Raw genomic sequence first — 23,813 nt, 5'->3', positions numbered from 1 at the left:
TATCTTTGATATTTATAAATATTTTGAGCTATTTAATTGGTCGCTTTATTGCACTACATACTTAGAGTTATTTATGTCGTATTTACTTCATTAACACTAAGAAATCGTTCGATCTATTGTTTTTTGTGCGTGTAATTTCCGGCAAGAGGGCGGGTGTAGCGCAATCGGTAAGAGGGTCCATGGGAGTTTTAAATCCGCCCTAGTGCCAATCAAGCCATTCATCCCTCTGTGATCAATAGATTGGCATCAGACTTATCTGAGAGGATAAAAAAACACTTAACACATCTAGGAACCCCTGCAAGTCATTGTGTAGGCTAGTTACTCGTTCGTAAATCTCAAACGATTCTTAACTGGGATAGATGTGGTGGCGCATCCGAAGCGAATTGATAAACGCCATCACCTTATCATTTATTGTTTAATTTCCAGCAAAAGGTCCAGTGACACCTGAAAATAGCAGTATTTTGCCAGCACGATCCTGGGCATTATCGCAGCGAATCTTGAAGAGGACTGTTATGGTGAATGAACAAAAATGGACATTCATGGCTTACATGATTTTATCCCACTCTCAGACATTCTTGTTTCGAATTTTTTAAGTGTTCCGTTTAACTTTGTGATAATTCGCGTCAACGCAGAAGGATGAGATTTTGAACTCACTAGATCCTCCCATAAATTATGAATTTCTTGAATTAGAACAAAAAATTGGAGAGTGAGTAGATGTTATTTGCAAATATTACCTCAAGAACCTAAAATTGAATACTAAATCGAAAGCAGGATGATTTTGAGACCTTTTGAAGATAATATGGAGTTAGGCGTGTGGATCACGAGTCAACTTCCCCTAATCATCCCGAAAAACGGCGTGAGAAACGATTTTCGAGCCCGAATTTGCCTACGAGGCATATAGCAACCGCAGCGCCGCATATGCGGACATTGGTGCCGCGTGAAGCAGCGTGCGAACGAAATTTGATGAGGTTTTCTCAGCAGCCCATTTAGATGAAAACAATGGACATTCTGCTTAAATAACCGCTGCGTATACGAAGGTGATTTCGTTATAAGGTGACTCATAGACGAATTCGAATTCGAAGGCTGTTTCCCACTCCACTTCTTAGGACGATTAGCGATTTAGCATGAACAAGCTCGTGCTCGTTACCTACACCCCTAACCACTTTTTTCGTGTTGAGACCCCAAGATCGTAAATTTCGTGCTGTGCTGCCTTTAGGTTCCAAAAATTGTCACAGTTTTCTGGTATTTATCTTGATGCTGGTGAACGTAACGAAATTCCGGGCATTGTCATACGCTGGTGCCGTTCAGTGCGGTAATGTCGTCCAGCTGCACAATAACGAAATGTGATTGTTGGAGAATGTGAAAAAAGCTTGCATGGAACGATCATCATTTGTCATTTTAATGCCACGACATAGTTCATATTGAGAGACGGTTCTCAAATGCATCACTCCACGAATTTGAGGTGGTACGGATTTCAGGTGGAGTATTCTTATAAGGGATAATAGATTATGGAGAAGATGGTGATTCCGTCCATTTCTTCCTAATTCCCGTAAAAAACGGCCCAGAAGGTACGGCTTCAGGCGTTCTGGCGAGCTATATTCTACAGGAAGTTCGACTGGAGCGCGCCAGCCTTGTGCGGCAGAGCATCTTCCGGACCGTTTTTCACCGCAATTAGGAAGAAATGGACGGAATTACCCTCGTCTCTATAATCTACTATCCCTTATGAGAATACTCCACCTGAAGTCTGCACCACCGCAGATTCGTGGGGTGATGCCTTTAAAGCTTAATTTTTCCCACCAGAAATCAACTACATATCGCCTCCCGAGACTTTCTAAATAGGTTGTGTGGGAGAACGTGAAAGAACAAAAGTCTCGCTTGAGACGATGTTTGTTTGCCATTCGAGTGCGCACACATATTCGTTTGATGGGAATGGGAAAGGGAACGTTGTTTTATTGTAACCTTCGTTGTTGGAGGCTTTAATGTGAAATTAGCTGAAACTAAAAGGTAGTAAAGATAGTACAGTATCAACCTAGTTTCGTTGGAACTTAACGCAAATCTCTATGAGAAGATGCAAAGCTAAGCTAGTGGTAGTAATTATGAAGTTATCATCAAAATTGTAAAAAATCGTTGCAATGCCCAGTTTTCGAAACTTCTACAAGATCGAGAAAAAAGAAAGAGTTTTCGGTTCTCAACTGGGTGCAAGGGTATATTGATGGGTGTTCCATTGTTTAGTGTTTATAGGTGGAATTAGGAGGCTATTTGCAAGGCATTATAATTATAGTGACATGGCCCAAGTACATAAAAAAAAAGTATAAATTGTCTGAGGTATCAATCCACTTCGGATGCGCCAACGCGTTTCTCTGTAATTTGTGGTCGTTGAGGTTTCCTGAACGCATGTTGGCCTATACAATGAATTGCAAGGCCAGCCAATGATCAAGTCAGTGTTTTATCCTCACAGTCTAGCACTCTTTTCTCTCGCTGGAATCTTTGAAATATGCTCATCCTAGTAATTTCCGTTATAGAGAGGAAAATTTTACGGAGTGAGTTTAGAGTTCTCAAGCTTTGCAGTTCTTCTTACCAATCATTTCTCAACTTGCTCAGAAGTTTGAGTCAATTTTTTCTTTCTATGACAGGAATTGTTCAGATGAACTCCCTTCAATATGACACTGAATCCAACCATTCCTATCAAACTCTGACCCCTGTCTTTCACATACGACATTTAGAAAGCTACGAAAAGTGGTTCAGTGGCAGGAATGCTATTGCGCCCCACGGACAGCTCAGTTCTTGCCAATATGAATTTTTCCATGTTCATGGTGTAATTTCGTAACAGAAAGACTAATCCCCTTATTATTGGGGGTACAAATAAGTTTTGGGTGAGAAAAGCATTAAATCGCATAGGACAATTGGAGAATTGTAACTGCATTCATGTTAAGGCGTCATCATTTCCCGCTAAAAATCAGTACATGTCATTTTGCTGAATCATAAACAACATACTTTCTTTGTACTCTAGCTATATCAACCTTTATGTCAAGAAAACACAATTTGTAGTAACGCCTTTTTGTTTTTTTTCTGTTTCAGTTTGGAGAAAAGTGCAGCAGAATGACATCGATTGCTGTGTGAAGAATATAGGGAACATGCTCCATCAATAAAAACATATGAGTAGTCGCGGGTTTTAAAAGTGGCGATTTTGACACCAACGATAAACAACGTGAAGGAGGGCTAATGAAGTTTGAATACGCTGAGATGGAGGTATTATTGGATTAGGATTTAAGATAAACTTAAGAGGAGCTTGAGAAACCTTTGGAGTGGCTCAACAAGCGATTTCAAGCCGTTTTAGGGCTCTGAATATGGTGCAAGTACAGGGAAATTGGATTCCGTATGAGCTCAGGAGAAGAGACGTCGAACATTTCTTCACGTGCGAAAAACTGCTCTGAAAACAAGATCGGAAAGGTTTCTTTGCATTGAATTGTAACGGGGACGAAGATTGGATACGACAACCTGGACGCAGAAAATGGTGGGATGAACCCGGCAATGCATCAACTTCAACGGTCAAACCGAACATTTATGACAAAAAGCTAATGCTGTTTATCTTGTGGAATCAGCTCGGAATGATCTACTATGAGAGACTCCAACCCAACGAAACCATCACTGGGGAACGTTTTCAACAACAATTGATGCAATTGAGCCGAGCGTTGAAGTTCAATGTGCCAAAACACATGAGAAGTGATCTTTCAGTACGACAACGCTCGGCGTGTCGTACTGAAAGATCATTCAAACAAGAGATCGGCAACATTATTATACTTCAATTTATTTTCCGAGTTTCTTCTAAATTTTGCTTGTTTTTGATCAACGTTCTCCGATTCTTAGATTTTAATAGGAGACTTTATTCGGAATCTGCCGGTGGGGTTTCACTGCGTGGGTGTGTGTGTGTGTGTTTGTGAAATTCCAAAAAAGGGGTGCCACGGGTCCCACGGCATCGAGACAGGTGGTAACAGGAACGATGCAACCGTTCATAGCACTGCCCGAGTTGTTTTTCACCTCTATGACTCCTAATCGTGTCTATTTCCTGCACTCTTGCTTCAGATTGATACTATATCTTCATCAAAAGGTAGAAACAAGAATGCAAATGGCTGCCTAAATAGTTGCGAACAGTTTATATGATCTAACGTGAAATGTTATCTTTATCAGTGCGGTGGTGTTGTTCACGACATTTTACGTTAAAACATCATTTTGTAATAACTGTTGGGGGAAATTAGGAGGAAAGCTCATACTTTGAGTAATGCTTTCAAATATTGTCTGCATTACATGGGTATCGCAACAGTGTTTGAAGCTGAATTTCCAATGTTCTCCAAATATAGAAATGATCCATTGGAAGAGAAAACTATGAAATTTTTTGCCTCAATCTATAAAAGAAAAAGAAGAAAGCATAGTTAGAAAAACAAAACTCTGATTTTACAGCAAATACCACTACTACTAATTTTTATTGATCAGTGAAGGCGAGCGAAGCGAATGCCACAAAAAAGTCTGAAGTCCGGCTTCAGCCAGACGTTCAGATTGGTGCAGACAAGAATGGTAGAAAAAATGAATATGAGTACACACTTCAATTTCTGAAGATTCGAAGGGATTTACAAAGATTCTCCGATACCCTTTCCAGTAATCAACAACAACAGGCAAGATAAACAAAATGTTTGAACATTATTATAGCGAAGCTCTACAAAAACCGGCACTCAGCTATAATATGTAACTTGTCATGCTCCCTTCAAGTGCCGCTGCACTTACCGCCTCTGACAGGGTGATGACAACAATGATGAGAAAAAGGAGAGGGAAGAAGAGGAAAACCATGACTAATACTGACATAATATAAAAATAGCAAAGGATTAAGTAGATGAATCTGAATAAAAAGTACATTCACATGCGTTACGAAGGATACTGCAAATTTCTTTAAATATAACAAATTCGATAACGATCTGCAGTCAGATTCTCGTTAGATAGTATGATAATGTGGTCAAGTTCATGTTGCAGCGACTCTTCTTGGTATGATTCTCTTTTTCGTTGCAGTCGATGTTATCACAATTGTACCTGCACGCATTTTAGTTATCGCATTCATCATGGTACGTCTATTATTCGGAGATTCACAACGAAGCAACGCACAGAAAAATCGTCTCATACTCGTTGCTATTTCCCTATGGCGGAAACCAAATATCAAGGCGTTGAGATCTACCTAAAAAGTTCGATGTGTAAAGAAAAAAAAAACGAAACATTCTACATAATGAAAGTCAGTGCAAGATTGGCAGTATTGAGCGGGATAGTTGTGTCATATTGTTTGTTAAGGAAAATATTTAAATACAACATATTTTTAAAACATATTATGTAAACAACTGAAGGACCACTAGGAAATTCCCAAAAAGTCGAACAATTCGAGTATTTGGCTTCCTCAAATATTCAAATGTTTCGGATTAGTCAATCAAATAATCTTTGCTATCTGTTTACAAGAATATTTGAAACTGCTCCTTAAAGGTGTCTCGTTCAGAGATTGAAAGTGGACCTATTCTTTTAACAGTAAGAATCCTACAGTAATTCTGGAGTTGTCAACAGTCGTTTCAGACTATCAGTGTTTTGACATCAAGAACGTGACGTGTTGGTCACAAAGGAAGAGTGGAAAATTTAGAAATGTACGCTAAGCAAATTCTTTGGATTGTTCTTCATCTCGAAAAATTCCTATCACTCATCAATACTTGAAATCATCGAATATGTATTTTTGAAGAATGAGTTTCGTTTGAGAAATCTATGCCATAGTGTTGAAGGAATACATTAGATTTCTCTTGTCATTTTTAAAATATTCTGCTTCCTAAGAATCTAAAAATCAAGAAAATCTAAATCTAAAAATCTTTTACTGACAGACTACTCTGTATTCCATTCAGAGCCCAATCACTTAAAACCTCTCATTGTTATGACATCGTCAGTGTTACTGTAGTTATTCGTTTCGTAAATAAGATGAAACTACATAATATATGAATTACTTATAGCTGCGATTATGACGTTGGCAGCAAAGTTTTATCCATTTTCAAAAAAAAGTCCTGTACATTACTACACAAGTGCACAATTTCTAACTATCATATTTTCAACTATTCGAGCCACCAAAAAGTGAAACTTACATTTGTCATTGAAAGAGAGTACAAAATGATGATATGAGTGAGACTGTCATTGTAGATTGCAAGATATTTAATTATGTCTGGTATCAAAAGAAATATGACTGCATTAACAGTTGATAGTCCTAAACCGTTTTAAAATAATAATAGAGACGGAAGAAAGTTCTGTAAGACTTAATAATTATAATTATACTGCACCCACCAACTGTGATTGTGGATCGCCTAAGTGATCCAATCTGAACTCCATTGATTTGTGCTTTCTCTATATGCTATAAAAAATGAGTAGATGTTTTGTACAAGAATCATTTGCGGAAACCAAGAAATGAGAACCTTGTTCAATCGTGAAATAAGAACAAGATAAATAAGAGCCGAAATAGATACACAGACTATTCTTAAAAGAAGAGTATAGTCGTGAAATCCTGGCGATACTGCGGTAACGGTGAGACAAAATGAAGACACTTTTGTGCCATCTTGACGCGATATAAGTATTTCAATTATAGTAGCAATAGCGACAAAAACATATGGGCCTTCAAATGTCGTTAATTATGAATTTAGATTATGGTAGTAAGTAACTACAGTGCATAAACAGCTAAACTGCTTGACGTCGAACAATTTCTTTGCGATGATTCTAATGTGTTCCGATTCAGATCAGAATCATTAGGGGTTTTTATGAACGTCTGCCCCATGCAATGACTTGTGGACGTTAGCCGAGGTCAGTGATGGTCACTTCTCGGACAAGTCTGGCATTAATTTATTGAACCTCAAGAAATAGTAAGCTTATTTAGCCCAGTGCGGTTTTGAACCATCGACCGTGCTTACGCAGCGGTACTTTTGTGCTACACACACCACCCTTACACACAGGCTTACGAAAATTTTTAAAAGCAGCGTGTTAAGAAATTGACAAAATTGGGGTGCGCGGGCGAACATAGAGTTTGGGATATAATCTACGAATATTAGTGTGACTACCCTTAATTCTCTTAATCATTCTGAAAATAACGTGGAAACCACCTTTGTTCCTACGAAGTGTGTTGGAACGCATCACAATTGCACTCGTTTCGGTTCTCTATGCAGCCCATTCATTAGTTTCACTCGAGTAGGCGGGCTGGTGTAGCACAGTTGGCAAGGGGTTCCGCTGTGACTGACTGCACGATCAACAGAGAGTAACGAGACCATCCTAGAGCCATTCAAACCCTCCATCCCTCTAAGGTCAAAAACTTGACACTAGCCTTGTTTGGAAAAATAAAAACATTGACTTGATGCATCGCCAACCCACGCAAGTCATTGGATAAGCTAGACACGCGCTCGTAAAGTTCAAGTGGCTCTAAATCGAAGTTTGGGCGTATCAAAGAAATTACATTGATCCTCGGACGCTCGCTTCTGATACGGCTTTTCACTTACCTCGTAGGAGCAAACGCCGTTTTTCAGGACGATCAGAAAGAAATTGAGCAAGCCTCGCTCATACTCGTAATCTACACTCCAAACTCAATCTTCTTCCACGAAGATCATAACATGGTCGGTTTCTGATATGTTGCCTTTAACGTTTCTTACTGGCTCACCTGCTGCTACAATAATAGTGTATCGAAAATTAAACCGCATGTACTTCGTCGGTATCATAATTGCAAGTATTCGATCGATAGCAACAGCCAGTGGTAACACACCCTGGAAAAAAACGGAATATTTCAGGTGATGAGTTCTAGGTCATATCTCTTTTCCTGCAATAGGAATTACATTTACTACGATATTACGTTAAGAAGGGTATGAGTATTGAAATCGAGATAATGTTTGTGCAGGATGAAAGGAATCAAGATTAACCTGTAACTGGTATGCTACTACAAGTAGAAGCACATGCGGTTTCATTGTACACGTCCATCGAGGAACGCGATGGATCTCTGAAGCTAAACGGATTCGATTATTGAAGGTAATCAGGAGCCATATACAAGATGTATGCAACTCTTCGAACATAAAAATAACCTGCACTGAAGTTGTTCAACTAACACAATATGATTCGTTATCGATAAGTGCAAGTTTGAGAGAACAAAGAGCACTTATTCAACAGGAAAGAGAGTGTATTACCGTAGAATCACTTCCGATTGAACAAAACTGGCGATGAGCGTGCTTTAGCTACTGTGATGTGAAACCCAACTATAACAGATCCGATCGTTTATAGCTCAGGGATCTCCTTTCTACGATCCTATCGGTTTTTCTTCTGTGAAGATTGGGGATTTAAACTATTACCCAAAGATAACAACAATGGAATGCCTTATCCCTACATTCTTTTCACTAAGCAAAAGAAAGCCAGCTGCTCCAGAACGGCTCCACTATTCTGGGTTATAGACAACTCCTGAATCAATCGCCCTAGCATTACTCTTTCCACCCACCTTCCCCTAGGCTTGGGTCTCCACGCTGAGACTATTCTTACTGTGAGCGAGCTCTTTATATAAAGAGGCTTCCCGCGTGATATCATATCACGTTACTGGCGCGCCTGACTGCTTAGTGTTATCTAAATTCAAACTTAGGAAGTGGATAAGGTAAACGTGATGGAACGACCATCTACAGTAACAGGATGCAAAAAAAAGACGTAACATTCTGTACATACTACTGCTGGATACTGACGCTCTTCAGTGCTCATACCTCTCTGCATCCCTTTTCAACTACATTATCAGCAGATACTCATTGGCGACGTTCAGATATCTATCTTTTGTGACAACTTTTTAGAACAGGAATATTCCATTCAAACAATTTATGATGAAAGTTACGTAGTGACGGTAACTGTTGCAGTATTACCCAGAAATGACATAAGTTTGTTCGCAAATGCCTCTATAGAAAAAATTCAGCGATCAATCGGAACTCAAAACTGAAATTCTGAGATTGCTCACTTCACCGACTTGCAGCCGCCACAGTTCTGGATTGACGAGGATCGAAAAGCTGCTGGTCACGGTCCTTTTACACGAATGACAACAGATTTGATGGTAACTATATCACTGGTTGAGGTCTCACCTTGATCACTTTGACCCCCGTTATTCTTCGATTACCTCGATAGTTATTCCTTCATTCGTCCCGATCGAACGTGATGATCGCCCATAGGTTCTTTCTTTCACGAGACATATGCAAGGCATACAATTTCCATTTAAGGGTTTTCGTTAAAAAGTCTGATGATCGGCCGATGATCTTACTGCCCACTTTGTTTCGCTTTCCTTGTCGAGTTCAGCGGCCTCTCTAATCTTCGGTCGATGAGGTATGGTAGAACTGTAATGTGCTTGAAAAATGGTTCGCCCAAAAGAGCAAAAATCGGACAACGTAAGGGCTCGTAACGTTTGCGAGCAGACGAACCTCATCACTGCGTCCACTTTTGAGAAAAACCATCGACGCCATCAGCTTACGTGTTAAGGGACAACCCCTTCGACGCCGGAAGAGCAGCGAAAGCGGAAGATGCCGTCTCTTAAGCTTCAGCTCCGCTACGTTCCGACAAAAAACATTTTTTTTTGTCAGATAAACCCCGACCGAAAATCTAGAGTTTTCTGGGATGTCGCATTCGATTCCGACCACCGCCTAATCCTTCTCAGCTTGATAATATGTCTTCAGAAAAGAAATAGTGGAGTTCAACATCAAAAAGAGCTCGACTTAGCAGGTCTGAAAGAAGATGAATGCAGGGTGAAGTTCTGCCAACAAGTGTCGGTAAACACTGGATTACGAATCAAGAAGAGGGTGGATGACGCTGACTCTTTCACTAAATGCATTTAAGATTGTGCAAAGAAAATGCTCCCAGTGTTAGCAGCGAAGAAGAAGTTCGCTTTTGCCTTCCAAGATCCACGTACAATTCTGCATGTGTAGCTCACACTACTGCGAAATGGAGGTTGCACACACAGTCAGTTAAAAACCACCAAGTCGGAGGTTCTGGTCTGTAACCAAGAAAAATGAAGGATGGAAAATGTGGCGGAGACGATGGGATTAGCACAGAAATGCTGAATTCTCTACCTCTTTCTGGGAATCGTGAGATGATGAAGATTGTCCGTTCTATAGAGATATCTATTTGACGCAAGCATTCCTAACTCGTGGAGGAACGCTATTATAATTACTCTCCACAAGAAGCTATCCGTTAAGGAACCCAGTGATTATCGAGGAATATCACTGCTGCGTGTAATGTACAAGGTTTTGGAGCGGATCATCAGTTCGGCTAATCCAACATCGCTAAGAAATCACCCGCAACAAGCAAGCCGACTTTTGCCTTTGTCGATCGACGATTGATCAGGTGTTTATTGTGAGTTAAATGTTTGAAATGTGGCAGCATTATTCGAAACCGATGGAGTTAGCTTTCTGGACTTCAAAGCCGTTTTCCATTCTCCTCACCGAGGCTTTCTTACCTACGCCCCAGAATGAGTTCCAAGAAAAATCATACGCCTAATAAACGCCATGAATGGAAGAACAATCGCTGCGGTTCGAACATCAGCTGGATGTACTACACCGTTTCAAGTGGAAACTGGAGTGAGACAAGAGGCCGTGGCGGGACGCTTTCTGTTCAACTTCGCCTTTAATACTCGCCTCTAGTAGCGCGAAGTTACGACATGGTGTTAAGCTTGCATCGAAATTAGCTGCAGCATACGGACTGCGATTCCGTTTTGATAAATGCAAGCAGATGTGGATCTCATCGAGATCCTCAACGGAATCAGGGTGGATGGGCAACCTATCGAACTAGTTAGTTTTGTTGTTTGGGCTGTATGCTGAAGAACATCGGCAGGCACGAGAATGATATTCAGCGAAGATCGGCTAAGCCCACTTCTGCATTTGACTCTTCGACGAAATGCCTTCCTGAATAGTGTTACATACCCGGAAACGAGTAAACATTGAGTTAATAATGAATGTATAAAATGTCATACTGCAAAAATTTTACGTACCGCGGTCACAGTGATGTTTGGATATGTTCAAACGGTTTATAGCGGAAATTACAAAAGATAACCCAAAAACTGCATCCGCTATAGATATCCCAATAATTACTGTAATTAATATAACATTAATGAATGTTAGGAGTACTACATGCAAGCTTACATATGTTTGTGCCTTCATGAACCAGTTTGATTGTTGCTCTTCGAATATTGCAATTACCCCTTTCGTTATATAGTTGTTGAGTTATACAGAGTGCTGGAGATATTTCGATAATTGTACTACTTCGAACTTGGAGAAGACTGTTCGAAAATCAAAAGCAAGTCGAAAAAAAATAAGAGCTTATGCCAAAAGAGCCTTATTAAAGTTTGAGGATATACATTTCAAAATAGCAGTACTATTCATTTACGGGCACCTTAAGACTCAAAAAAAAATTTCGCCCTTTACTATTATTTTGGATTCTTCTCCCTTTTCTGGCACATCATGGCATTTTCTCTCTCATGCGCGCAACAAAAAAGTCTTCGCATTTGTATACGAGTACAATTATGTGACTAGTTCACAGTTATATTCTAGTTACATAATATAGTATGCACAAGGCAGCCAGGAATTAAGCTTTAATCAGGAGTGGAAACAGAGAATTGAAATAAACGTTAAAGACAATGAGAAGTTTTCTCAGTATTTTCTTCTAATGTTATAAAAATGAAACCAAACTTGGATCAGCCACTCACCTTGAAAATCACGTCGCTTACGGAGATGTGGTGTCGCGAGCATAGCAATTGTAAGAGGGATATTGAGAGCAGCAGCGATAGATCCTGAAAGTTAAGATTCAGGACGCTAAAATTGGTGTACTACCATGTGACTTTCCCTTATCACCATTGATGCACGTGATTAAACATAAAACGAAAATAAACATAAAATAATCAAACAAATAAATAATAAATAAATGAATAAAGCTAGAGATAGCAGTCGAAAGCCCCATGTCTACACAGGAAGATACAAGAACACGGACACTCCTAAATATATACCATATACAAGAGTACTGGTCCAACCGTTAGCAGTCAGTTTTACTCTTTGAAGTCGCGGGAAATTCAAATAAATTTCAAGCGAATTTGCCCTTACCAGCAAAAGCAAAAGCTCATCTATCAATTTCTCTTGAGAAAACGAATGAAACTTCAGAATTTCCGAAAAATGTTCGGCCTAGCGCTTCACGTTTATTGTTTCTATACGCATATTCACATAAACTAGGGTTGCTAGTGTAGCAACACGAAAAAAACGTAAAATATCACTAAGAGTGAGTGGATACTAAATCCTCTACCATGAACAACAAAATTGCTGTGAAAAATAATGCTTTAAGGTGCACAGGGCTAGTGTCTGCGTTTTTCCAACATTTTTTAAAAATATTATTAACGTTTCCTTTTCCTCGCCTACAATCCTGCAATGACTCGATTATTCTGACTGTATGACCCCTAGATGTTCAGCAATTTCTCGTTAGTTTCGACTTTACTGCTTTTTTCAGCCAAACAGAAATGTCAGCTACGGAAACAATGTGTGTTTTTGGATTTAATTCCTTTATTGAACGATTTATTTATTTATAGAAATTGAGAGTAAAAAATAGTAACGAGCCTTCGGCAAGGTATAAATAGAATGGTCCCGTTGCTTTGATTCCAGAACACATCCTCTACACGGATCCTAAAATGATCTTATTAGTTGCTTAAACTAACTTCAAACGTAGAAGAAAAGGAAAGGAAAAAATGAATAATTGAGAATGTTGAGAATCACAGCAATAAGAGTGGGAGTAATGTGGGAAACGGTTGCTCAATTATGGATACAGTACAGCATGAGGGAAAAAGCGATAATGTTCGGTTTCGTCACCTTTAATTTCTTGTCCTTCAATTGTTAAGAACTTTTTTTCAAGTTTTTTTTTGTTTCTTGTATCTACATACAAACGACATTCGGTAACACAATAGATTTTGTACTAAAAATTGAAAAAAAAAATTCTCGCTGCTGAAATAAAGAGACAGACATCACGAACATAGCTCACGGGATAAGCACGTATCCGTCAATTGTGAACTCACTTCTCAAATTCACGGAAATAGTAAGGAGGAAATAAACAAACATATGGTACCAAGGGTATATGTGAGTAAGTGCTCAAAGTTCTAACATTTGGTGTGATCCATGAAAATTCACTTCCCACCTCCATCCCAAATTGTACTTTTCGTACTCTGTACTTATAAAGACCTGTCCGGTATTCTCACACCGTGTGCATTTAAAAAGTGTTGAATATAAAGAATACATAGGATTTCCTCGATTTTTTGGATAACAATGAATCCCAGGTGGTATTTTTTTAAAATTATAATTAATTAAGCAAAATTAATTTGCACTGTTAGGAATAGCGGAGGGTGTAGGTACCCGAACCTCTATGACTGCCTGACTGTTTATCTAATAGTGTGACGCATCAATAAGCTCAAGCTCTGCTCAAGCTCTGATCAAGGTGTTTTTTATATCTTATTTCTAAAAAAAATCAATAAAATAGGAAGAAGAAAACTGCAATGAAAAGTTCAGTTGTCATTCTTCAGAAAAGATAAAAGCAACAGGCCACTCAAAATGAATCTACAGTTTGTGGAGGTACTGTAGTCTGAAGTTTGTTCAAGACATGATCAAAAGTGGAAATTCACAGCGAATATAGTTTCTCAAGATTGATTTGTATTCCTTCTTCTACTCTCCATAACCGTTCTTGAAGTAGGAACAATTTAAGCTTATCAAAATCAATGCGAACATCTTATGGTTGATAACAAAATTCATAACTTCTGAGGGATTAAAACAAAAACTCCGAACACTCAATTAAAACCGTCTACGTATGATTCGTTAGGAAAAAACACTCCAAAATGATGTACATTTGTTATCTGAGCTAACATACCTCATTTATGAATACAATGGATTTCCTTCGTTTCCTGGTAGTGACGTTGAAACCCACTTAGTGACAGTGTTTCAGGAAACTGACGATGTTCGGGTTTCTGTGGGCGAATAAAGAGTTTGAGGTGTAGATTACGAGAATGCGCATAGCCGCACCCAATCGTTCTGGAAAACGGCGTGGGAGCCGCCTTAGTTCCTAGAACGTTAGAGCGGACATTGTACACGCTCCAGTTTCCTCAGCAGCCTATTCACTGCTTTTACATTTTTGTTTGAAAAGACTGCTGCGGGGACCTTAGTGATTTTCGAGAGCTCGCTCATGGATCCGGCACGTGCATAACAGTGACTCTTTTTCAGGGACTTCGTACGTAACAAACGCCGTTTCTTATGCTGTTTTTCAGAACGATTAGGGGGAATTCAGCTAGACTACGCTCATTTTCGCTATCTACACTTCCAACTTTGTGTTTACTCACTGAGATCCTAGTATTCTCAGTTTCGTGTTACGGTGCATTAAAAAAAATGAATAAGCTCTTGCATGGACGACTGTAGAAAGAGGTCGGAAAGTTGTAATTCAGCTGATATATAGGTTCCGGTGGTCCAAAGAGTGGAAAAGCGGTTTGCAGAAAATCGAAGCGGTTAAAATCAAGCGAGATCAGAAAACGTTTCTGTTTTCTAAGCCAGCTCTTCGCCAGATATCAGGAGAGCTGCTTAGAACTGCGATAGATTAGTCCGGTATTACCTGTATCACCTGTGCTCCCGTAGTTCATCGATTTGCTCGAGTGGGCACCAGTAATACTTCCACATTTCCCGATCTCGCGTGAGTGTTGCCCAGTGGCATCTCTTCATACGAACGACTTGAAGAGCATATTTATGTTTTCTCGTTATGCCAACGAGGTTTAGGTGAAACTTTACCATTGGTCTGACGCTTCGACAAACTCGTCTTTAAAGTTTCACCTAAACCTCTTTGGCATAACAAGAAAACATAAATGTACTTCGCAATGGCGAGGTTTCAAGAATGGAGGACATGGATATTGTTGGACATGAAGAGCGTCGTATTTTTCTTTGAAAGATTTCGTAAAGGAAGTCTGAACATCGGGTCGATGGTTTTCCTGCGGTGCGTTTGATGTCACGTGGTATCCAGTCGCTTACGGCTCTGGTCCAACGATTGTCGTTGAAACGCATCACTTGTATGGGCCCACCTGATTTTGCTTTCTTTGGCATATTCTTCATTAGAGGACTTGATACATACTGCTATGTACTGCAGCGCCAAATCTATTTTACCTTTTTGCCGTTTTTTTTTATCTGTACAGAACCAGATACTGTGTGTTTTAAATGCAAAACACAGTGATCAGTCCAGTACAGTTTAAAAAAAGCAGCACAAAAAATTCCGATCTTTTCTAAACGGACTGTACTTGACTATGTTTTCGGGATACGAAAATTAAATTTGAAATGAAATTAGCAAACTTTCGAACTTTGGCACAACTTCTTCCAACAGAAGTTTTGCTATAATGTTCCATTCACTCGAAATATTTCCAAAAAAAAAATCAACATATTACCGAAAAATGTAGCACAGGTTATAAGCGTATTACCACACAAACTTGGTCATATTAGAAATGACCAGTATGACCTCAGTATGACCAAGTTTGTATATTTTTTTACTGTGTGATATTAGTTTGTATACTGTTTTTCTTCATTTTTTTTCAGAAAAAAGGTGAAATAAATTCATGAATAATCCCTTCTCACAGTTCCATAAATTAAAGTCTGACTGGAGGAGATGGAGGATTACGGTAAAGCTATAATGAAAAAAACATTAATAGAAAGCAAACATCAAATTATGTGAGATTAGCGAAACTCAACAGCTGTAAACAAGAGAAATGACCGAACTTTTGTCAGGTATTAAGTAATGAGAAGCCAAAGGACAATAGAGTTAGTCAAGCTGATTCTATCACATGCATACAGTCTAACAGACAACTTCGTTAGCGGTACATAATAACGTGAACAAAAAGGACCTTGAGATTATCGGTAACTCACTATTCAATCCCATCTCAACAACCACGTTACCGACGAGTTCAGCTTAATTCGCATTGTATAACACCTCTTATATTATAGATAAAATAATTACAAACAAAAGAGACTGTTCTTTTGTCTTTGTGTTGGTGTTCCATAGTAACACGGTAATCAGAAAAATGATGGGATAACGTTTCATATTGGAAACAACGCTGTTTCACCCGTGAATAGACCCTTACCCGTATTTTCCGAAACCCCAATATAGTCAGTTTTGAGGTGCGATGTCTCTAACTGGGATACTGTGATGACAGCTTTCGTGGTAATATACAATATTCAAGTCAAACCAATGAATAGGTTGCTGAGGGAACTGGAATGTTCACAAAGGTGCACATTCTAATGTACCTCGTGTTAACTGAAGCAGTTAACACAAGGTACATTACATTGTGCACTTTTGTGAACATGCCCTACTTTTGAAGAACGACTAAAGGGGATTGAGCGGAGTTACAGTCATTTCCGTAATCTTCGACTCAAACTCTACGTATTCCCTGGGGTTTCCGTGCCACGTCAATTTTGTGATACGGTGCCTTTAAAGGTAATTTCAGGTGGAGTATTCGTATACGGGATCGTAGACTATGGAGAGGAGGGTGATTCCGTACATTTCTTCCTAATTGCCGTAAAAAACGGCCCGGAACATGTGTCTTCGAGCGCTCCGGCGCGCTCTTTCTACAACGAGTTCGATTGGAGCGCGCCAGCCTTGTACACGCGTTACATCTTCTAGGCCGTTTTTTACGGCAATTAGGAAGAAATGGTATACGGGATCGTAGATTATGGAGAGAAGGGTGATTCAGTCTATTCCTTCCTAGTTAACCTAAAAAACTGCCGGGAACATGCGAGGTGTGCACACGGTTGTCGCGCTAAAATCGAACTTGTTGTAGAAAATAGCGCGCCGGAACGCTTGAAGACGTATCTTCCGAACGTTTTCTACGGAAATTAGGAAAAAAATGGACGGGATCACTCCCCTCACTTTAGTCTACGACCCCGTATACGAATACGCCACCTCAGATTCACGGGGTGATGCCTTTAAGCAGTGGATCCATGGAGGTTTGTTCGTTATTTAACTCAAGTACGATCTAATTAGCATCTTTGTTGAATACTTCGGTATGTATGCACGTAGGTGACATCCAAGAACTCTATAACAACAGATTGGCTTTAAAAAGTCATTTTGCTGAAGTGTTCAAGAGACATTTTGGCATTAGAAAAATGCGCAATATGTTTGATTAATAGACATAGCTTGACCACTTCAAGAAGCGAATCCATTCTGTCAGCAAGACTTGCATCGCTTCCTACCAAAGGACAGACATTGAAATCCTCAGGTTTGGCGGATGATCACTGAGAGGGTTTATGAGTGAAAGGTCAGGAGTGTCAAGAAATTGCGCGGACGATTACTTACAGAATAGGTTGGTTTGATAGCACGCTAGTAAAACACGGTCTGAAATGGAGTAGTGGTCCTTTTCACGCGAAAATCAATTAAAGATTTATTGATAAGATAGTTACTGTAGAATTAGTCACTTTGTAAATATTATATAGCACATCTTCATTGTATCTCTAATCCATAGATTAACTATTCAATATTGGATAAGTTCTTGAACGGTACCTGAAGTGGCTGCTATTACTAATAAATACTGTCAAATAAGGTATTTAGTGAAAAAAAAACAATCTCATAAATTTTCTATAGTTTCAGCAATATAATTAAATAATAGGAGATTCAAAAGAAGCTGTTTGATCGAAGTGGGACCGCGCATACAAGTTTGATTGCTACCTGCTCGTAATGGCGCTGCTTTCACTAGACACAACCATGCACTTGAGTATACGCCTTTTTAGCGCACGAGCTACATAACCCGCGCTATACAGCTGTTATATGGCAAAGGCTCATATGTTGCAAAAAGTACTGTCATCCTTAGCCATGTCAGAGCCACGCACGCATACTCTGAGAGGTCGAATACCTCTGGGAAACGTGAAAGCTTTGGCAAGAAGCATCCGTTCCGTAACATTGAACTGCTGGTCGCCAGCAAGTGAACTCCAACAGGCTCCTCTACCCAGAATTCTGCGATTTCTGATATCTGCATGCACGGTTTGCAGTATTGGAGGAAACATGGATCAGAGATCGCCCGATTATTAGCATCGGCCAATACACCATCTACTGCAGCAATACTGATGAAAGGAATTAGGAGACTGCAAATTAGCTGCCAGGAACGACTACAATAACCCGGTAGGGAAGTTTGGATCAACGTCGTCAATATGCGCCATCTTATGATTGCGGGATCGCAGAGGACTTGGATTCTGGATGGTAGCGCTGTGCTTATGAACCTACGGAAACCACTAATGACTGCAACAAGGATGCATCTTATGATAAACTCAATACGTTGATATCCAAGATACCAAGTGAGCAGATGATGTCAGATCACTACGACTGATTCCGATTATGTCGAAGCATAATGGTGGTATGATCGTTATCGTCAGCGCAATTACAAACTCCACTATCGGTCATTACGGCAGGGCGCGATTGATAACCACCAAAAATGCACCGACTTTCTAAAAAGGTGCGGTAAAGGATACAGCTTTAGTCAGTAGCAACGGTATCAGCCAGTGTTTTTGAAAATAATATCAATTTTCAGAAACAAGGACGTGACGCGATTTTGGAATAAAATGCATAACATCATTAAGCATTGACAGGTTATGTCCTAAAGGTACTGAGACGATTTCTTTCTTCTCTTTCAGAACCTTCTTAATCTTAACCTTCTTAATCTGGGAACAAAAAGAAGTCCGGCGGTGACAGGGTCAACCTGTAGTTAGGCTGCAGCAGCGTTGCCAGATTTTTCTTCAAAATTCCTCACTAACAGCGCCTTGTGAGCGGGAGGATTGCCAGGATGAAGCAGCCAGCGATCGGCAAGGACCGGGCGAAAATCAGACGACTCTTTTAACCAAACGTTCGAGTACTGCTTTGTGAAAAGCAGTGTTTATGGTAGTTCCGAACGGTGCAAACTCTTTGTGAAGAATTTCTTCGGAGGGAAAAAAGAGAATCAGATTTTCTGAAATTCAAGCTGTGACGCAAGTTTATAAAGAGCACTCCGAAAGACTTCAAAAACGTCCCGAGTGGTGGCAGGATTTGCTGCTCAAGAGGCTTTCTCTGGAGACCAGTAGGTGTACATACTTGTAAAGCTGTCCACACCATATCGAACTAGTCTCATTACGTTTATGACAGACGCTGTATGGTGTCATTTTTAATAGTATTTAAGAGTATGTGCATGACGGAGACGACCAGAACGACTTTCAAGGCACCACGAGCGTGCGCAAGTGAATCTGCAGGAAAGCTGGAGATGGAGATGCGGAACGCGAGATCAGGGGTGGTTACGCTTACGTATCGTCAATCGTCGTAAAAAAAAGAGCGGGAGAACCGCTTCAATTCGTACGAGGTGTATTAGAACGTCCATATATATTCACGTTCCGGTCCCCCAAGGCCTATACATTGGTTTCACTTGAATATGGTGCTGAGGAGAAATCGCTGTACTTTGCCCACTTGCACCTAGACGCGGCGCGTGCGCGGGGTGGTGCGTAGCAGTTCCCATTGAAACCGACGTAGAAAAGAGCGTTTTCCACTCCGTTTTTTTACGACGATTAGGGAGAGATGAGCGGAACCACCCCGGAACCCATAATCAGCAACCCCATCTCTAGCTTTTCCCTCGAACTCCCTCACTACCTCAAATTCGTGGAATGCTACCTTCAAGTGGTGAAACAAGATAGGAAGTAGAAAAAATAGCAACACTAAATGGGGAGGAAAGCTAACTGGGTAGACATGAATGTGTTCGAAGGAGGTTTTTAAAGGGATAATGGTTATTGAGGAGAGCTCTTCTTGAAAATTTTTGTAATATTTGCAGGTCTGAATCTGGTAAAGTACATAACACTGAAGCTGAGCTAGAATAAAAATATTCCTACTTTTTCCATAGGTGATAATAGTAGCACGCAGCGAGCACTTTTATAATGAGCATGAGCAGTAAGCCGGGAATTACGATTTCCCAATGGTACCAAATTGGAATCTAAAACTTTCATTGCATCTATATGATATATCGATGTGCTGTTATTCAGGAACCAGGGATGAACTTACTTCTGAAAAATGTGGCAAAGTTTCCAACGTGGGAGGATCTGAAATCAACAAGATTACTATATGGATTATTTGTGGTTTATTATTACTATCAAGTACCCATTTCCGTCTCAAGATATCGTTTTAAGACACATGCCAATCGTTCCTTTATCTGATCATGTGCATACAGCGGGACTAATTCTAAGTTTTTTCCAAATATCTCCTTAAAACTAAGCGGAGTTTCTCTCTCGTCTTCCAAATAAATCATTTAATGTTTAAAAGAGAGATTAAAATAATCGAACAGCTAAAAGTTGCAATATCAACAAATAAATATTCCACATTTGGCGCAAATCTTTGTTCTTTCATAAGGAGTGGACAGTTTTCCACATTCTATCAGCACTTTCAGTGGAGATGTGAGTCAACGGAGTTAATGGTGTACAGGTTAGATTGTTGCAGTAGTACTCTTTAATATTTATAAAAATACCTAAGAATGAGCCCATTTGAAAGAGGATTTTGTATGGTAAAAAGCGGGGTTAGCGTTGCGTACAGACAATACAACGAAAGAAGAAAAATATCCCGCTCATGATCGATAACTATCAAAAGTGATGGCGTCTACCACTAAGAATAAGGTTGCCTTTTTTGAGTGTTCTGATATAGACAATTGTGTTTTGCTTTTTTTTCTTTTCCTTCGGTGCACCATTGGTGCAGTGAATAATTAAATAAATAAATAAATTTTTGTTTACAACGGGACGACGAGCGTATATTTATGAGAGATATTCGTATATTCTAAAAACCACCTATTAATAGATATTTCCTTATAAGTAGTAGAGAATATTGACGATAATGGTACAAAAATTCGATTGGCAGTGGAGTTTTTGGTTGCTTTTTGATAACATATTATTTCATCTTTACAAGTTCTTTTAATATCTGGCACAAAATGAAGTTTTTCAAAAATTTAAATGTTTAACAATCCCCAAATCTCTATAAATCCTTTTAAAAAAAATCCTTATAAAAATAATACAAACTCTGTTTGTCTTCCCCTTAAATCCTCGTAAAACCTTATAAATCGCTACAAATCCTCAAAATAAATAAAATATCCGTGATACGCGGCATTTTTTCTCTTTTTATACGTGCCACCTGTTTCGCAAGCAATGCGATATTTCACAGAATACTACCGTTTGAACTAGCTGGGTTACGAAAAAAAAGCTCCCTTCAAAAACTGTTCCTCTCGATTAAAAAATGCGACAAGATTAGCAACACAGATTCATACTTTTAAAAACAAATATTCCTAAAAGAAGGATTTATTGTGTTCTCTGGAAGAAATTTATTAATTAAACATGAATTAAAATGAGACACATCAACCTGTAAACACACCTCATGGACAGCGATGATTTTCTGGAGTTTTCGCACACTCTTATGGTTGAGCTCATTTAAAAGAAAATACTGAAATCTCTCAAATAAGAGCTACTACTGGAAAAATTTAAAAGAACAGAAAGAAAAGAAAAAGAATAATGAAAAAAAATACATTATGGACTTAAAAAATGTTACCTTCCAATTCAAGAAATTATTACAATTGTTCACGAAACATAAACAGACTAAAGTTTGATTGGTTATCCAACACCCCTAGAACAGAATGATAAGGTTATAATTAACAACTGATAAGGTGTCTAACGTTAATCAACCCGTTTGGGATGCACTAACTCGTTCACTTCAATTCGGAATCGTTTCGGATTTGAGAACCCGGTCTAGCACAAGCATAGCCTATCCGATGTATCAAGTCAGTGTTTTCATCCTCTCAGACAAATATGGTACCAATTTATCGACACCGGAGGTATGAAGGTTGGCCTTGATTTGCTCCAGGACGGTTTCGAACTATCGATCGATCGTGTATTAATAGCGGAACCTCTTACCGAATGGACTACAGTGATACTCTGATAATATATAGTTATACAAGTAATCGTCGATGATTTAAGATTTTCTCGTCAATTTTCTGACCTATTGAGACTTGTATGTTTTGACGATCAATTTTAGAAATTTGTTTTCTTAGATTTTAGGATTTCAGTCATTTATTAACTTCTACTGAGAGGTTTCTGATCGTTGTCAGGATGCTGGGAGCATTGCAGATAATCATGAACGGATCTATCCAAAACGATTCCCTTTTTCCAAAATATTTATTTACCTAGGATAACTTCCCGTAAATTGCACCCGAAAGGAAAAATCTACAAAAAGTGAAGTGAAGTAGTCATGGAGACGAACCCAATTAAAAATTACTTTAAGGCCAGGTAAAAAAAAACCTGTGTGGTTGTAGGATAAGTGTCACTAGACCGTGGATTTAGATGCTTTAGATAACCCATGACTCAATCTTTTACATCTAATCAGTAAGTAATACAAATCATTTGTCTTATCGATAAATGCAAAGCCATTCTACCTCATGTCCAGTCCAATCTCGATGATAGGGTTGTATATGTTTTTGTTAAGAGAAAAAAGAGAAATCTTTGCCTGCATGTCTGGCACCCCAGGAATTTTTAGACGAGCAGCAAATGCGTCGCTTGAATCATATCTTCGAGTATAACGACAAGCATCTTCACCAAAACGCCATGCGACGAAACATGCGGTGGTTGATCTGCTTGCCTAAATTCAAGAAATTCTTAATGTTAATTTAATTTTTGTTTTGTATGATTACAATACCTTTTGTCCATGACGATAGTAACTGTATCCGACTGTATGGCCAATCTCACAAACCAATTTCTCAGTAGACGCTAATGAACTAAAAATGATTTCTTTTTAACAATGCGACTAGTTCCCGTTGCACTTTTTGTTCCTTTGGCCGGCGCCTTGCCAAAATCATTGGTCCGAACAGCTTTTGACTATTTTCGCTTGGTGAAAGGCTGGTGAAGCATCTGCTGAAAGCTTTTCGATTTTCTTCCATGACCATTAGAACAAGAATTGCAAAAAGTAATCCATTGTAAATTTTCTCCATTTCTTTTTTGCGAAAAGCACTACCAAATTTCTTGCATTTGGACCAAATTATTAAAGAAGAATGTGACAAAAATATCAGAAATAACCTCAGTAATACGATTAAGGGAGGAGAGAGAAGCACCGACAGCCGCATCACAGGGGGGCAGAATAACAATAAAACTGGTAGACTCTCCACAGTGAAGTACTAACGCTATGAATAATGAAAATGATTCAACATCCCACGGAGGTAAATGTTTACCTCCTATCACTTCTTTGCTGGTACATATGTACATCAATGAGGAAGCACGAAATTTTCTATTTTAGTTTTTTGAATTGATACTTCTTGCGCAGCTGTATTTGTGCTAATTCGCTTAATTTAAATCAACTTACAACTTTTGCTTTGATTTGAATGTTTTTGCTTCTTGATGGTCCTCTTGAACAATTTCACAGCTCTGGCAATTGTTTTAAGGATTAAGTCCTACTTAAAGAAACGTGTGCTGTTATTTATTTATTTATTTTGTTTATTTATTCGAAAACCGCCATAGGTGTGTCATAAAACAGAAAACCGAAATAAGAAACAGCAGAGCACACCAGAATTTCACCAGTTTTGGTTTTAAACATACAGAAGCGTTAGCCCTTCATTGCAAATTGTGTGGTAGGTTTACAGATCATTTTCCATTAAGGTCAGTTACGGAATCAGCTTGTGCTATTGACTTGCTTTTCAAATTTTTTCGGAGTTTTTTTTGAAACTGGTTCGACCTCCCCAACGATTT

The 23,813-nt window shown here is 39.1% G+C and overlaps 2 protein-coding genes across 3 annotated transcripts; both read right to left on the bottom strand.

Moving 5' to 3' along the window:
- Positions 1-5,011: 5,011 nt before the first annotated feature.
- RB195_003466 (uncharacterized protein) lies at positions 5,012-11,798 on the bottom strand (the record flags this gene model as incomplete). Of its 2 annotated transcripts, XM_064201123.1 has the most annotated exons (8): positions 5,012-5,079; positions 5,152-5,221; positions 6,156-6,274; positions 6,352-6,418; positions 6,480-6,676; positions 7,706-7,808; positions 7,962-8,044; positions 11,756-11,798. In XM_064201123.1, the coding sequence occupies 8 exons, from the start codon at positions 11,796-11,798 to the stop codon at positions 5,012-5,014; spliced, it is 750 nt and encodes a 249-aa protein (XP_064057004.1). The 2 variants fall into 2 exon arrangements, with proteins under 2 accessions (XP_064057004.1, XP_064057005.1); XM_064201124.1 differs by lacking the exons at positions 6,480-6,676; positions 7,962-8,044; positions 11,756-11,798 and adding an exon at positions 8,746-8,778 and having other exon boundaries at positions 7,698-7,808.
- Positions 11,799-17,561: 5,763 nt separating this feature from the next.
- On the bottom strand, positions 17,562-23,194 carry RB195_003465 (uncharacterized protein; the record flags this gene model as incomplete). Its single annotated transcript, XM_064201122.1, has 9 exons — positions 17,562-17,598; positions 19,938-20,038; positions 20,107-20,144; positions 20,203-20,305; positions 21,457-21,525; positions 21,631-21,705; positions 22,582-22,713; positions 22,771-22,849; positions 23,148-23,194. The coding sequence occupies 9 exons, from the start codon at positions 23,192-23,194 to the stop codon at positions 17,562-17,564; spliced, it is 681 nt and encodes a 226-aa protein (XP_064057003.1).
- Positions 23,195-23,813: the final 619 nt, after the last annotated feature.

This window comes from Necator americanus, chromosome IV, assembly GCF_031761385.1.
Source record: "Necator americanus strain Aroian chromosome IV, whole genome shotgun sequence".
Taxonomy (NCBI): domain Eukaryota; kingdom Metazoa; phylum Nematoda; class Chromadorea; order Rhabditida; family Ancylostomatidae; genus Necator; species Necator americanus.
The sequence above is the reverse complement of the archived record's forward strand: the minus strand, read 5'-3'. Positions and strand labels throughout refer to the sequence as shown.